Genomic DNA, 17,759 nt, shown 5'->3' with positions numbered 1-17,759 from the left:
CTACAGAGCCATTCTTATTTTGTACACATATGAGGCTTTTTGGATACTCTGTTACTAGCTGTATATAATTTGAATTAGATATCATTTAGTTCCAAGCCACTTTAGGTATTTACTTGGCTTTCATTTTATATTGCAACCTCCACTCACTCTATGAAGGTGATTAATGTATCAGAATATTAAGAGTGGGCAATTTATTATGATGTCAATCTCCATTTAGACACTATGAGTTTGTAATAAGGCTCTTTCACATCTCTAATATATCTCAGACGTGGACCATTTCAATTATATTAAAGTCCAGAGTCTGAGTACAGTAGATGTTTTGAAGAGCCCTGAAGACAGGAGGTTAGCCATTTGGCTTGATTAATTCTTTATCCACTTATGACCATTTTTCTATTTATTGTTCTAAGACTTATTTTACCTATATAACCTTATCATATATATATATCTTATATTGTTTTTCCAGTTGATACTCGTGTTTCTGGTTTTCCTACCCAGCAACTAGAGGATCTTTCTATAGCTTAATTAAGGTACTTGGTGGATGGAAAAACAAACTTGTTTCCACTAGGTGGCACTATTATTTAAATAGAAGAATAAAAGAATGCAGTACCAGATGTGTCATTGTCCGAGGGGAAGACATTCCATGCAGTAATTTGTTCATGTACCTAATTGATGATTTGTCTGGTTTTATATAAGAAAAGCAACTATTAAAGTACCTGGGCATGTAAAACTTAAAAGTGAGGCCTTTTTTATCATTTGGGATATCTAAAGTTATTTTACAAGCATTTTAACAAGTGTTGCAGGTTATCTAAAAAAAAAAAAAAAATGTGAAATGGCTTCAAACTGTTTCAGTACATATAAGGCCAGTATCTATATTTTTCTAGTTTTCTATTTAAACGTTTGAAGAAATTAGCGCAATTTTCAGCAATATATGTTACTTTACATGAATTTCCAACCAGGATCTTACACTTTATGGAAAATGTAATAAGATTTCATCAATAGCTTGCTTGGGGTGAAATATTGCATCAAGTGACACCCTTAAAATATAAACAGATATCAACTCTTTTTCGTAATTTCATAAAAAGTGTCAAAAAAACCAGCGTGCTTATTGCTTAGCAATTGTGTTAATTGATTATTGTTTCTTTTCTTTTTGGTGTTGTTTAATGTATATGTATGACTTCATACAGGCTATATATGTAACTGTGTAAAACAGATTTTGTGCTTGATTTTTCATGAACACACACAAGATATGGTTTACAAGTCAAAAGGAGTCAAATACATATATTTCTACACCTTAGGTGTTCAATATTGGCTCACAAGCCATGCTATCCTACAGGATACTAAACACTAAACATAGTTTGATATCTACATAAACACTAAACATAGTTTATTAAAAAAAAAATATATATTTTTTTTTTTATTTGCTCTCATACATTGCTTTTCCCTGGATATAAATGATAAAAAGTGTGTCTATGTGGGAAATAATTTTGAAAGACGATTATTTTATTTTCTTGTCCAAGGCACGAATGGACAGCCAAAGTGAAGCTGTAGCTATCCAGTCCATACGGAATGCTAGAGGGAATTCGTTCTGTGTGGATTGTGGAGCACCAAGTAAGTTATTAATGTGGACTCCGTCTTTTGGCTCATGTGGTGAACTTAGCACCACTGACTTAGGTAATAACATCAATATTCTAAAACATACTTGAGATTTTCTCAATGTATCTTTACTTGTAAAATCTCTTTTTTTTTACTGGACACTATAGTCACCAATACAACTGAAGCTTAATGAATCAGTTCTGCTGTATAGATCATGCCCTTGCAGACTCACTGCTCAATTCTCTGCCATTTTGGAGTTGAAACACTTTGTTTACGCCTCTCTAGTCACACCTCCCTGCATCTAACATGCACAGCCTTCCTAAACACTTCCTGTAAAGTGAGATCTAATGTTTATATTTCCATTATTGAAGTCTGTTTAACTTAAAACTTCTAATATCATGCACTGTTAGTAGCTTTCTAGACCTTGCAGGAGCCTCATGTGCATGATCAAAGTTCACTTTACAGAACAGGATATAAACACTTCTAAAATTAGTTAACATCTGAAAATGAATGGCAGAGCATTAAGCATGGTTTATTGACTTATTTATTGTACTTGTTAAACAGAATGTGCGTAGAGTATTATTGTATACAATATGTTACCCTTTCTAGATCCCACCTGGGCAAGCTTGAATCTGGGTGCCTTGATCTGCATTGAATGCTCGGGAATCCATAGGAACCTTGGAACACATTTGTCTCGGGTCCGCTCCCTTGATCTAGATGACTGGCCTCTAGAGCTGACACTTGTGCTTACATCTATTGGCAATGAAATGGCCAATAGTATTTGGGAGATGACAACGCAAGGAAGGACTAAACCACATCACGACGCCACTAGGTATCTTAGAAACTTTCTTGTAACACCTCAAGGACCAGTTGTACTATTTCCAACTTTAACTGTTGATATACAAATACATTAACCATTGATAGAAACATTATAATTATACTGATCTACCACAGTAAAAGCATGTGTACTATCATCAAGTCACATGCAAGTGATACTAATTGTTGGCTTTATTTTGGTTTTGCTGCAGAGAAGAGAGGGAATCCTGGATCAGGGCAAAATACGAGCAACGATTATTTCTGGCTCCTTTAAAGAGTCCAGGTGTACCTTTGGTGAAGCAACTCTTCAGAGCAGTACAGGAGAAAGATCTTGGCAATGTGCTACTTCTCTTGGCACATAGCAACAAGGAGCAAATCAATGGGATAACTGGAGACAGAGACAGGCGCACAGCCCTTCACGTGGCCTGTGAAATACCCCATGTAGTCATCACACAACTACTTATCTGGGTGAGCCATCATAAATAAATAACAGGCTGTGATAAGTAACATAAATTATGTATAACAATTTATAATGCTGTCCTGTTTTAGACTTCTATTCAACCTGTTTGGGGAATGTGAGGTAATGTTTTGCACTCTTTTATTTACTATGGGCCAAAGTTATTCATTTTTTACATGTATATGATGGTCTTTCAAGGTATGGTCCCAGTCGGACAATATTAATGAGAAATATGTGTACTATATATGCATTCTAAACCCGGCTGTTTTTTAGCTTTTGAATGTAAAAAAAAACATAATAGGAAAGCTTTAACCCTCGGATTATGATAATTTGGGTTCTGCTGATAAGCATAAACAGTGGTCCATTCAGCAGCACCCAGTTGATATATTTCTACAAGATATATATCTTTCCATGAGTAAATGTATTCACTTTTTAATTTACTAGATGATTGTAGCGGACCCAGGGTAACTCGGCTGGTTACCTCCGCTATTAATAAATGAAGAGACCCATTTCCCCCCCAGTAACCGGATGACACACAGTTCCAGGGGTACAACAAAACTTTATTGGCCACACTGAGCTTTATACTTTTTCCCATGCAAGGGGTGGATCACACAAAAAGACAAGGTCCCCTCCCAGGGTCCTCCCCCTCTCAGGGGTCGTATAATGGATCCAGAACCTGAGTCCCTTTGTCCCCTGTTCCCGCCACTCAGGGTCCCCTACCAGGGTCCTCTCCCTCCCAAGGGTCTCCTGACGGAAACAGAACTCCAGTCCCTTTGTCCCCTGTTCCCGCCACCCATCCTCAGGGCTTTCCACCTCCGGTGACAAGGGGTCTTCATCCCATGAGCCTCTGTACCTGGGAGCCCCAGCGCGGGAAAGCTTCCCTCCTCTTTGACTCCCAGCTACAGAAAGCCTGCCAAACCGCTATTGTCCCTAAAGAGTGTCCCCACCAATCTCAGGGACTCCCCAGACGACAACTGTCAAAAACAGCCTCTGTTCAGAAGGGTCCCTGGGTGAAACCAGGCAAGAGAAGTGTCTCTATTCAGGATACAAATGCTCCCCCTGGCCAGCGTTGTTTGTGCGAATGGTGGCCACCCAGGGAACCACTCATTAATTAATGCACGCTTATATTGCAAGTTGCCAACATTCTAATTGATTGGTGCGAACACTCCAGGGGGCACTGGGAGTGGGGATGTCCTCGTTCATAAACCGAACGAGGTGGGAAGCAATCCACAAATGCTCCCCCTGGATGGCGTTCATCTAACAAATAGTCTGCCACCCTAGGGAGGCATGTGCCGAGGCTTCCCTTGCGGTTTGCGGTTTTGACACCTTGTTATGAGGTGTGAATGGTCTACAACAACATTCTAAATTAGGTTTCGAGGTGGTCCCCATTAGGGAGGGGAAGGGATTCCCTTCATGCCGGCACTCCCAAACAAGGAGCAGGCCATTAAGACGAACACACAGAGTAAACTACAGGAGCATGATAGGGAAAATACACGAAAGGGAGGGAGGACTCTTGCCAAGACAGTACACACACAACAGAGAAACCAGGGAAATTAACAGTTTTGTTGCAGTCCCGCTACAATGATCAGTTAGATTACTAAAATATAAACTTTATATCATAAAATGTATTAATACACCTCTATCTTCAATGAAACATGCATTCATTTTTGTTTTGTAGTATGGCATTGATGTGAAGTCTCGGGACAGCAATGGCCACACAGCACTTTTTTTTGCTAAAAAATCTGGAAGTCAAGAGTGCGTGGACATCTTATTACAACATGGCTGCCCAAATGAGCCATCGAGTGCCCTGGCAACTCCCATCTTGAGAAGAAAGAGCAGCTCCACCAGCATTGCAAGGACTGATTCTCGAACTGCCCTTGTATAGCCAACCATGTCATTACGTAGAAGAGATTGACAAATGTTGGTTGGAAATAAATGACTCTGTTCCCGGTGACAGGCTTGTCCAGTTGCGTTTCTGTGCCAATGTATGAATTGTCCTTCTGATAAAAAGAAAAATGCTAGTGTATATACAGTCAAAATGTGTATATTTTGGAAGAATCGGTTTGGAGAATTACCAGCCATTTTAATTATATTTTCCCCATTACAGTGTTGACCATCCTATCCCACCCTTCCATGCTTTCTCATTATGATCCAGCCTGGTAGTATTTAATGCCTTAATCCTTACATTAATGAAGAAATTGTTTTACAGTACAGTCCCTATCTGGCAATGTTTACAAAAGGTAAAGTTCATACCATGCAATGCACAAAGTTCTTTCCTATAACCAGTTTTACTGACCATGGTTAAAAGTTTTTGACCATGTTAAGGATTTTTACACCTAGGTGTCTGACTCATACATTGTCTGGCATAGGTCAGCCACCAATAGTGACCTGAGGTCTTGGATTAAAAGCTCTGTTACCAAAATCTTCTGGGGTGCACAGTTCTGTTGAGGTAAACAATATGAAAGGTTTGGAATAGGTTGAATACAGAAATAGTACACAAAAGGCTACATATGGCACTGTCTCAGAATCGAATGTTTGGTATAAACTGATTAAAAAAGTAGTATAATATAATTGAAAAAATGAGATAATATGATTATTTAATATAACATTCCTGGTATTTTAGAATAGTTACAGGTATATTTATATTCATGACATTCAAAATTTAGATTATTAAAGGGTCAAGTTTCTTTTCTATGTCTGACCATTTCAAAAAAAATGTTTTGCTTGTGATTGGAGAAAATACTTACAATACAGTTTAATGAGATTTCATACTGGTAATGTGAAAGAAGGACGTGTAGATCCGTATTAACTTGGAAAGGTCTCCTAACCTGATGTATGTTAACACCTCAGGGCAGTTACCATCGGGTCAGCATTTAAAATCGAAATCATTTTGAAAGCTATTTGCACTTAGTTGGAAATAATGCAAAGAAAGTAGATTCTTGGTTAGCAAGGAGTGCTCTGTTTGAAAGATCTCCATTTAAAATAGTATGTTGGGCACCAGTATTGGTCTGTGTCCTTGTTCAGTGTAATCCAACTGCATGATTCCTGACCATGGCACTGCCACCCTTAGCAATGGAGAACAAAATATTTGCTGAGCCCCACCACATGCCCAAGCCCAAGAGCTCTCCGTCTAACTAGTTGAATGTCTCACTTCTTTTCCTAGCTTTTGCCCTGACAGGTTGTTCTAGGTCCCTGGTGGTGCAGCAGCAGCCAGCGGTGGTGTGATTCCATGAAGTGTTACTGTATTATTTGGTTACTTTGAGCAACAACAGAGCAATGAGAGAGAGCTGTGTGCAATGGGAAAATCACCAACCCTACAGCAGCCCCTGGGGCACTAGAGACGTTGCACATACCCATTACCCATTACCCGGACATTGCAGTGCTCTGGTGGTGTTTACATTTCATTTAGAGACCCTAAAATCTCAGGGCTTGGATAGGATAGCGATCCTGCTGATCCTGACCTCAGTGATATAGTCAAGTGGCCAGCTCAGTCTTTTTTCCATCAGCCCGAACGCCCTTTAAGTCTATTTTATTGAATTCAATCTACAATGAAAAGAAAGATTACTGAAAATTCTAACATAACCTAAAAGCACATAAAAAAAAAAACACCTAAAAGTACAGTCAATCAATATTAAAACGAAGCCCATTATATTAGAGAAACATTAAAAGTAGATGTTTGGGAGAAATGAAGATCTGGCGCGTAGGAGTAAATGACATGTGCTCCTTGTGAAGTAGTCATTGCAGCACTATTGTCTCCTAAGCTGATTGCATATCAAATGGCAGGAATGCAGTAAATAAATTCAAATTTGCAATATAACAATTTATATCTGAGGAAGGTATGCACACATCTTATGGACACTAAATTAATAATTGGTTTAAAAGGAAGAATATGTACTATATGAACATCTTTCCAGCTAAAATATGGACAAGTAATTCCCTATTTTGGAGATTTGTTCTATTTGAATTTTAGAAGATCCATGACTCACTTTAGTGTATAAAAGTGAACAATGACGTTTCATCTGGATCTTTAATGTTTGTTTTGCATAATAAGATTATTCTCTTCATCCTGCCAATGTTGAGTTTATTATGTTTTCGAATGTGTTCAAGTTATTTTTGTGAAAATATATTTTATCTTATTGGCTTCTCTTCCTGCATACCGTCTAAGGCAAAATATTTAAGGAGCTTCAGTTTGTAACCCCTCATTTTGCATTTCTCAACCCAGTATATTGAATTCCATGAGAAATCTGATAATCAGTACACAGGGTACTGAGAGGATGAATGCTATAGAATGGGGAGCTAAGTGTCTTACGATATTGCAAGCAGAAAGAGAAGCCAATATGGCAAGTTATTCCTTACATTTGACAAAAATAACTTGAAACAAGATACATAAGAAGAAATAAAACCTCAGTCTATAGACATTATGAAAAGCAAGACATTATGCAGAAAAGAAAACACTAGCTTTGATGCTGGTAAGAAGCCCTCCTACCCCAAGCAGCCATTCAGAAATGCTATTGGGACTCCCAAACTGCTGTGTGATTTCACTTCAATGTTATATTGCCTGTGATAGATTCACATGCTATTTTATAATAGCCTTTGTTTCTGTAGTTGTTAAGGCACTGATTCCAAGAAAGATCTTAAATATTGAGAGTAATAGAGCATGTTCTCTCCTTTACAATAGAAATGGTGTAGAACCGTTGTTTCCTCAAACAAAGCACTCCAAATTCTCGCAAACGGCTTATTATGTCCTTTCTCCACAGCTATGTGACTTCAAACACTCTTGTCAAGAAAGCAATATCAATAGATTATTGAAATAGTATTATATATTATCAACTACATGTCCTTACAAATACAATTCACAACTGTATGGACAAACACCCTTATATTTATCATTAAACATGACCAATAGGTTATTTCATTGACAATACGCTAAATGTACTAAGTAATGAAAACTTGTCAGTGTTTTCCATGAGCTTACGTGTATATCCATGTTTTCTTATTTGCCATTCAAAAGTACCTTATCAGCTACCACTCTAACCGGTTAATTCACCCAGGTGTTTTAAGGGAACAGTTGGAAATGCATCCAATGGATTAAGGCTGTGATGGCTACTCTTGACACCCTAAATGTTTGTGAACTACATTTCCCATGATGCATTTTTGAAGATGGAGCTCCCAAATGTCTGGGGTGTGACATAGAGCCACCACTGGATTACGTAGTAGGGTCAAGGAACAATCATATATCTTTATATTAACCTTCAAGCCTTGTAAACAGTGAGTGCTTTGTGCACTTGAATGTACGAGAAAGGAGTGTTGTTTTTGTAATACAATTTATTTTCTACGTTTGAGTTTTGAAATCTTAGACCTTATAAATAGGCGACCTGCACCCATGGACAAAGTGGTGAACATTGTGTTGCCGTGCACATGAAGGTATTTAAGTGATTTTTCTGAGATAGCTGTTTTATTTATATGTTAACTTGCATTATAAGGCATTTTGGTTGGGTGTTTCTTTTTTCTATTTTTCATTAAGTACGGCAGCTTAATAATGCAACATGTGTGATGTGCGTGAGGCAGTGGTGAATGTTTGAGACGTGAAATTCGTGTTCATTTCTAGTAATTTGAAACTGTGTAACATTTCCAGTGGACGGAAGATAGGTTATGCTTAATTAAGCCTTTTGGTACTAAAAGAGTGATCAACTCATTGCATTACAACAGGGCTGGGCATTAGGTAGTTCTGTAGCTTCCATTGTATTGGTATCCCAGAGCTTAGGGCAATTGGTTGAGGATCATAGGATTGTACTATATTTGGGGAGCTACCTGTTAGCTACCTTTGATTCTACAGAAGGTTGGTCAAGTGTTGGTCTCCCAGGGTTATTGAAATACAAAATCCATAGGCATTTTATTCTCTTAATTGCTTTATTTTTGGCTGTCTACATTTTGTGGAATTGTCTCTAACTACTGGTGATGTGTGCTGATTACCACTATACAAAATGGTTAAAAAGCAGTATGGCTGCAAAGGAAATTAATTTAACCTGTGAAATCTGATAATATAGTCTTTCCTGACACAATTTCCAGTAAGAAGTGAAATTGTGGTTTGGGGAAGCTGTGTTTGTGATCAGCGTGTATCTCATGTGGGCTTGTGTTGTCCTGGACGTAGTGTGCTCACATATAAGATTGGCTTTATATGTGCTTTATGAAAACAGTTGTAATGTTCAGGACAGTGTATAATGACAAGCATAAACCCATCTAGAAGTGGGGCCAGTGTCTGGTACTTCATGGTAGTAAGCATCAGTAAGATCTTAAATTGCTGTTACATGAAATTATACGCAGATAATTCCAAATATAAGGTATGAAGTATTGGGATTTGGCTTTATGCTCACTGTTGCAAGAAGATCTTCATTTGAGATAAAACCTGCATAGACAAATACATGTACAAATAGTAAATTTCCATGTAATAGAAATGTGCTCTTTAATATAAACTGAAATTAAAGAATTATCATTGTTAAAGAAGCACTCTAATGAGTAAATACTAGAATCACTTCAGCCAGTTGTAGGAGTTATGTTGCTAGCAGGATTCTAGTGTTGTGACTTAACCATGTTTGAGCAGTTGGACACAAACCAAGGATTTCCCAGATGCCGCTGACGTTCACTTTCCTTATCATATTATTAATGCTAACGTCTGTAAAATTTGCACGGCGTTGATTGTCTGATAGCGTCAGTCAATGTTGTAAATTCCATTGTTGCAATATGACAAGTGAGGAACCATAATGGTAATGGGCAACTGAGGAAACATTGTTATTTGTCAAACCACTTAAACATCCCCAATAACACTGTACCGACTGCAACATGCCGCCGTGGTTATGGTGCTTAGACTGCCCCTTTAATTTAAAATGTTTTATCTCCCCATAACATTTAATGTATAGGTACCGTCACATATCACTATATCAGTGATATCTCTCAGCTAAGTCAGCAGTAGCTTTAGTAGCGTTTTTGAGATTGAGGAACTAATGACACAAAGGCCTTATTCACACACAGGCATGTAATGTAAAATGATCAAGCATATGGACAAGACCGAGCCACAGGCTCTATAAATTTCTGAGGTATTGTCGAAAACCAGCCACTCAGACATATGCTAGATTTTTCTTGTTTCTGTAACTATTATATCAATTATCAAATAGTGTCTCAACTGGCTTAAAGATGGTTAACAAACAGTACCAATGTAATGGCAAACAGCAGACACAGTAAGACTTTGGCTTTTTTATTATTACCTCCTGTAGGGGCCCACATGGTTTTCAAGTGAGTTAAAGGGTCTTGATGTTATTACTCAAGTTAATGGTACTCATTTCATAAAAAAAACAAAAAACCTAAAAACAAAACTGAGTTCCCTCTGTTGATGAGCTATATAGATGTACACTGTATAGTATTTGAGATAGTAAATTAGTGGGAAATTCACACAGAAATATGAGCATACACAGTAATGAGGCAAAAAATCCAGCGAGTACAAATCAGAGTCCTATTAATGTTATTTCTGTGTGTTTGGATCAAGAACATAATGGAGAGGATGCTGATTGGTTCTGCTCAACCCCCTAACAATCACCCAAACAATAAATACTGCCGTTGTTTAAAAAAAAAAGAAAAAAAGAAAAAAAATGGAAAATGTAAAAAAAATATATAAAAAAAAAAGCTAAATCTTGTTAAAAGACATTACATTATTGTATTTTTATATGCGTTGGCTTTCTGGGGCTTCTTCATTTTCCAGTTGTACCTGTGACTCTGTATGAGCTGTGATTGTGACTGACTTCTTAAAACCCTCCCTTCTATGCTGAAAATGTTAAATATTGGCAACACGCTGTCTGTTAATGTCTTCATTAAAAGCAAACTCCTGAACTTGTTGAGATACTTATGAAAGTTTCATAAATGCAGTTTAGAACTCAGAGCTCATTATCTTGTCAGCATTACTAGAGCAATAATGAAATAGTGAACTATCAGGTGGATTCCAGCCAATTTTGTTCATGTGCATTTATTCACTTAACATTAGGCTACTGTGAGATCACATAAGACATAACACGTAGGTCAGAAGATCGACTTTGGCTTATTTGCAGTACAATCTCTCTATCGAGTATCTTGTTCGATTTTTTTTTTTTTTAGTTATTTTATTATTTTCATTGGTTTACTTATGAAAAGACATAATTGCTGAGCAATGTTTTGTCTACTAGTCGATAAAGTCTGCACACAACAAGTAGTTACCATTCTCGCTATGATATCATTTCAAAGCTCCTAGTATTATAGGACCTGCATATGCACATGGACCAGCAAAGATTGGAGTCCCCAGTCTTAATATGGAATTATGGAAATGATGGAAAAGAAGGAAACAAATTGAGATAAGAAAATAAAAATAAAATAGAAATAAAATAGAAAATAAAAATTGGGAAAAGGGGATAATAAAGCCAGACTTCTGCCATTGCGCCAGGTTGGTCAAAACTGGATTTTTTTAGGGATACATAATTTCCATTTGTAGTTGTGTTATATATTGTTGCTGTTGTTTTTTTTTTTTTTTTTTGTAGGTATAATCTATAAAGACAAAAATCTAAAGCAAATTATTGAACTTTTTTAAAGTTTATTTTGCTTTGGGGAAAAATGTATAAAAAATTCTATAAATTGGACTTTAATGCAGTGAGCTGGCCCTGGGGCGGTCAAATAGGTAGGCTTTATTTTCCAGCAATGAGCAATGATGAGTTTTATTGACCTTAAGGAAAATCTTGAGAAGATGCTAATCATGCAGCCAGTTTTCTTTCAGTGAAGAGCCTAACATACAGCGTGCCCTGGCAGATTGCTCTCTATCTTACATTTACCTCCCAATGATGACATGAACTGAACAAAAAAATCAAACTGTGTCTGTGTTTTATTGGCGGGTTTATTTTGCAAAGATGAACTGATGTAATATAAGATTTATACAATAAAGTGTTAAACTGTTTATTGCATCCTGGTTTCATAGTTTTTTTTTTATTGATGGAAATTTACTAAGTATACAGAGGTATATTTAACTAAATCATGAGATGAAAGTAACCATGGGATAACACATGAGCACTTTGGATGAAGTTAACTTGAGACCTGCAGCATTTGGTATGTTTACAGGGAGGGTATTTTCCTCTGTTTGCTATGATTTGAGAAAGATGGGTACACTGCAAGATCTTTTTCTTTTCTTTTTTTTATTAAAGGTTTTATATTTTTTTACAGCTAATTTGTTTGTTTTTTTTGTTGTACTCTTTTTGTTTATTTGATGTATGTATCTCCATATACAATTTGTCTTGTATGTATTCAATATAAAAGTACTGCATATATTGATGCAAGTTCCTTTTCTTTTAAATATTTGTTGATTACTGTAAATCTCATATTTCTGAGCCAGACAACTAAGACATCATGTTACACTCTTGTATCGCTAAATCCCATAACCTTAAGTCCATCTGTAACTTTAATACTCACAATTTTTTAACATTCATTGTTCCAATATATATCCCTGACTTTTGCTCTATTGACAGTATAATAATAATAATAATAATAATAATAATAATTATCAGACTTAGAGTACAAAATAAACATAAGATTCGGAAATTAGCCAAATCGGTGACAGCATTGACATATATCTTGGAGACACTGGGAACTGTATTGAATTAATGTGGAATTATGGAAACAAAAACAGAAGAATTCAACAAACTGAATTACAAAATCAAAGAAACCACACAGGACAATGTCTGACCTAGATGCAGAGGATTGCGCCACCTAAAGTATCTCAGCTTTAAAAAAAACAAAAAAAAAACGCTATAAATTACAATGAGTTTAGCACGATGAAGTTGACAAAGAAAATGAAAAAAAATAAAGTTTCCATCATGTATTTATTTAACAATTTTCTAAAAGTGTCTTTATTCAGAGCACTTTACTTAGACTGCGAATCTTAAAATAATCAACAATTATGTTATGGTGCACTAATACAGGGTTTTTCAAAATGAACTCAAAGTAATTTTAACTATTAAGGTCAAAGAAGTCTTACTGGGAGCGTAGCTGGTTAGAGATTGTATCCATCCCAACTACTTTTATCTTAAATTTGAAATTCACTTTAAATTCACTTTGAATTCCCCATCTAGTGAATAACCCTACAAATAAGAGATGTGTATATTAGGTTAAAAAACAATAAATTAGGGTGCTTCAATCACCTGTGGGGTCACTCCACCACACATAAAATCAGTGAAAATAAAATAGTAAATGGTGAGAGCACACACAATATAAGTAAGATTTACCCTTTTGTTCAATTTAGAAATCCTGTAAATATAAAATCAGGAAAAACATAGGGTAATACCATCAAAATTAATTTTTAAAATGTGAATAAATTGTCAAACTCACATATTTCTGAGTCACTTAAAAGCTGACTCAGACTAGAAGCGTTGAATGGATAAAGGTGGTGGTAGCTGAATTCAAACGCCAACTGTTAACTTCCCTTCTTTAAAATGCCCAGGATGCAGGTTCTCTTTTTAAAAAGGTTTTATTTCATGAAAAACAGCAGCAAAATTAAGAATAACAGCAAGTCCACTCTCCTCACACTGACGCGTTTCAGCCGAAGCTTTTTTCAAAGTGTACATCCATTCAGTCTGAACCTGCTTTAAATAAGAGTCCTTTTGGCGCCTTTCTTGATTAGTTTTCAAATCCTCCCCTTTCTTCCTCGACGCAACCGATTATTTATTGGTTTTTTTTATGATCTTGTAGTTTGTCTTGAAGGCCATTGAAGGCCATTGAGATGGTGATGTCTTGTACTGTGTATGGTGTAATTGTAACTTTGTAATAAAAATGATTATAAAATAATAACAGTAAATGTTTGCACTGTAAATTAAGCCCTAGTTCTTATCACACCAGACAATGACAATTTGCAGTCTAATCAATTACAGATCTGTGGCCCTCTTGGCCCTTCCATAGTACCAAACTCATAAATATGCCCACACGTTTGCCACTGTACATGTTAAATTAATTTAAAAGACTAGCAGGGGAATGCAGGGGCGTATTGGTGTGTCAGGGCAATAGTTGCATGGTAGGAAGGACGAGTGTGACAGGATTCAAGGGGTTAATGTGACAGGGTAAGTGTGGCATAGTTGGGGTGAGGTCAGTGGTGTATCCTGGTTTTGTGCTGCCCTAGGCATGACAAAACTCAGGCACAACCCCCCTCTGCCCCCCGCAACACCCCAGACAAGGTTAATTTGATAGGGTGAGTGTGGCAGAGCGAGGGCAGGTGATTATGGAAGGGGTGAGATTAACAGGATTAGGAGTGGTTAATGTGAGTGTGGATGCATGAAGTGGCTGAAAGTGTGGAGGAGGGATGACAGTGTGACATGTCAAGGGATGACAAATGTGTGGGGATGTGACAGTGTGAGGGGAGGCTGGCAGTGTGTGTAGGGAGGTTGACAGTGTGTGAGACTATGTTGATGTGATAGTGTGTCGGGGCATGACAGCAGGGCCGCCATCAGGGGGTGACAACCATGACGGTTGTCACCGGCCCGGCGGCCCTGGGGGGCCCGGACTGCTCTGGCAGTCCCGGGCCCCACTTTCCCTCTCTGCACACATAGATAGCGAATATCGCTATCTATGTGTGCAGCCGCGGGCCCCCGGCTTCCTGTTACCGCAGAGGGGGCCCAGGCAGCACACAGCCTCTTCTCTTCTCCTCCCTGCTAATAACTCTCGCGTAGACCCGGTTGCCATGGCAACGCTCCGCGGGTCTCGCGAGAGTTATTGGAGGAGAGAAGAGGAGAAGCTGTGTGCTGCCTGGGGCCCCTCTGCAGTAACAGGGAAGCCGGGGGGCCCCACCATGCCACCGGACCACCAGGGATGGAATCTCCCCCCTCCCTAGACACAGGTAAGCAGGGAGGGGGGGAGAAACAATTTAATTAATTTAATTAATTTTTTTTTTTAAATAATGTTAAAATGCCCCCCTCCCCCTCCTCATTGGACATTTACACACACACACTACATACACTGACACAACACACACACACACACTACATACACTGACACAACACACACACTACATACACTGACACAACACACACTACATACACTGACACAACACACACACACTACATACACTGACACAACACACACACTACATACACTGACACAACACACACACTACATACACTGACACAACACACACACACACACACTACATACACTGACACAACGCACACACTATATACACTAACACAACACACACACACTACATACACTGACAAAACACACACACTGCATACACTGACACAACACACACACACTACATACACAACACACACACACTACATACACTAACACAACACACACACACACACACTACATACACTAACACAACACACACACACACTACATACACTAACACAACACACACACTGCATACACTGACACAACACACACACACACTACATACACTGACACAACACACACACACTACATACACTGACACAACACACACTACATACACTGACACAACACACACACACACACACACACACTGCATACACTGACACAACACACACACACACTACATACACTGACACAACACACACACACACTACATACACTGACACAACACACACACACTACATACACTGACACAACACACACACTACATACACTGACACAACACACACTGCATACACTAATACAACACACACTGCATACACTAACACACACAGTGCATACACTAATACAATACACACACTGCATTCACTAATACAACATGCACTCTGCATACACTACACATTACCACACTCTGCATTCACTACACTAACACACACTCTGCATCCGCTACACACTAACACACTCTGCATTCACTACACTAACACACACTCTGCATTCACTACACATTAACACACTCTCTGCATTCACTACACATTAACACACACTCTGCATTCACTACACATTTACAAACACTCTGCATTCACTGCACTAACACACACACTACATTCATTACACTGACACACTCTGCATTCACTACACACTAACACACACTCTGAATTCATTACACACTAACACACACTCTGCATTCACTAAACTATGCACACACTCTGGATTCACTATACTGACACACACTCTGCATTAACTGTACACACAGCATCCACTACACAAACATCCTGTATTCACAGTACACACACTACATCCACCACAAATTGAAACACTCTGCATTCACTATACACAGACACTGCGTCTAATACACACACTACATCAACTACAGACACTGCATCCACTAAACACATTTCATCTAGTACATACAAACACTACATCCACTACACAAACACACACTACATCACTGTACACACACTACATCCACTACTCAAACACACTCTGCGTTCACTATACACACTGCATCCGCTACATTAACACACTCTGCATTCACTGCACAAACAGTATCTAATACACACAAACACTACATCCATTACACACATTCTAATTCACTTCCACTATACACACCACATTCAGTCCCGCATCATTGTCAGCGGACTAGGTAGGGCGTGGGCGGGCCCGGGAGGGAGGGGTCGGGGGGGGCCCAGACCTTGTGCTTTGTCAGGGGCCCCAAAATTTCTGATGGCAGCCCTGCATGACAGTGTGTGTAAGGGAGGGAGACCGTGTGTATAAGGGAGGGTGACAGTGTGTGTGAGGGGGATGATACTGTGTGTGGGAGGGGGTGACAGTTTGTGTGTGAGGGGTGATACTGTGTGTGTGGGGGTGATCCTGTGTGGAGGGGGTGATCCTGTGAGGTAAAGGGTGATACTGTGAGGGAAGGCATGTGAGGGAGGGGGTGATACTGTGAGGGGGGATAGTGTGAGGGAGGGGGGTACTGTGAGGGGGTGATGTGTGAGGGAGGGGGTATACTGGGAGTGGGTGATGGTGTGAGGAAGGGGATATACTAGGAGGGGGTAATGGTGTGAGGGAGGGGGTATACTGGGAGTGGGTGATGGTGTGAGGGAGGGGGTGTACTGGGAGTGGGATACAAGGAGGGAGGAGGGATACTAAGAGGGGGTAATGGAGTGAGGGAGGGGGTATAGTGGGAGGGGGTGATGTTGTGAGGAAGGGGTTATACTGGGAGGGAGGGGGGATACTGGGAGGGTATGACGGTGTAAGGGATTGGGTATACTGGGAGAAGGTGATGATGTGAGGGAGGGGGTATAATTGGAGGGGGGATACTGGTGGGGGGTGATAGTGTGAGGGAGAGGGTATACTGGGAGGGGGTAATGGTGGGAGGGAGGGGTATACTGGGAGGGGATATACTGGGAAGAAGGGAGTTTACTTGAAGGAGGTGATGGTGTGAGGGAGGGGGTATACTGGCAGGATGGGGTGATTGTCACGTTCTGCTCTGTTCTGTGGAGATGTCTGGCCTTGACTTCTGGTATCCAGTACTCTTTTTACAATTCTTGTTTAGTTTTTCTTGGTTTTTGGTTTTCGATTCTATGTCTGGTTTTCTTTATGCTGGGATTTCTGGGTTCATTCCTATAGTTCGGCCCTGGATTTCCCAGTCTCCAGGTTTCCTTTAAATGTTTGTTTTATGTTGCCACACCCATTTGTTTCCATCTTTCATTATGTTTCAGTGTTCCTGCAGGCAGCTGCTCACTGCTTCTGTCCTTTCTTGCAGGTAAGTGCTGTATATGTGTTCTGAATCTGTGGTTGTTTTAGCATACATTAGGCAGTGTAGGACCTGCCAGATATGGGGTACATTGGCGTTGTTGGCAGGCTTATGCAATGTATGATCATATAGTGTGACTAAATCCCCATGATTTCCATATGTAGTACTTAGTTATTTCTCCTCTTGTTTTGCCTATGTTATCTTGTCTTGTTTTAGTTTGTATACCCAGTCCATGTACAGTCCTGT

General features: G+C 39.0%; 1 protein-coding gene across 3 annotated transcripts in view; it reads left to right on the top strand.

Annotated features, from left to right (window-relative positions):
• The window catches only part of AGAP2 (ArfGAP with GTPase domain, ankyrin repeat and PH domain 2), a 294,442-nt gene extending 284,671 nt beyond the window's left edge, over nucleotides 1-9,771 (top strand). For all 3 annotated transcript variants that reach the window (XM_063427736.1, XM_063427727.1, XM_063427718.1), the window contains 4 exons: nucleotides 1,518-1,608; nucleotides 2,203-2,425; nucleotides 2,622-2,877; nucleotides 4,545-9,771. In XM_063427736.1, the coding sequence (XP_063283806.1) occupies nucleotides 1,518-1,608; nucleotides 2,203-2,425; nucleotides 2,622-2,877; nucleotides 4,545-4,751 (777 nt within the window). In that variant the 3' untranslated portion in view covers nucleotides 4,752-9,771. The remainder of the gene's footprint in view (nucleotides 1-1,517; nucleotides 1,609-2,202; nucleotides 2,426-2,621; nucleotides 2,878-4,544) is intronic.
• Nucleotides 9,772-17,759: the final 7,988 nt, after the last annotated feature.

The sequence above is a fragment of the Pelobates fuscus genome, chromosome 1 (assembly GCF_036172605.1).
Source record: "Pelobates fuscus isolate aPelFus1 chromosome 1, aPelFus1.pri, whole genome shotgun sequence".
NCBI classification, from domain to species: Eukaryota; Metazoa; Chordata; class Amphibia; order Anura; family Pelobatidae; genus Pelobates; species Pelobates fuscus.
Note: the sequence above shows the minus strand (reverse complement) of the source record. Positions and strands in the feature narration are given on the sequence as shown.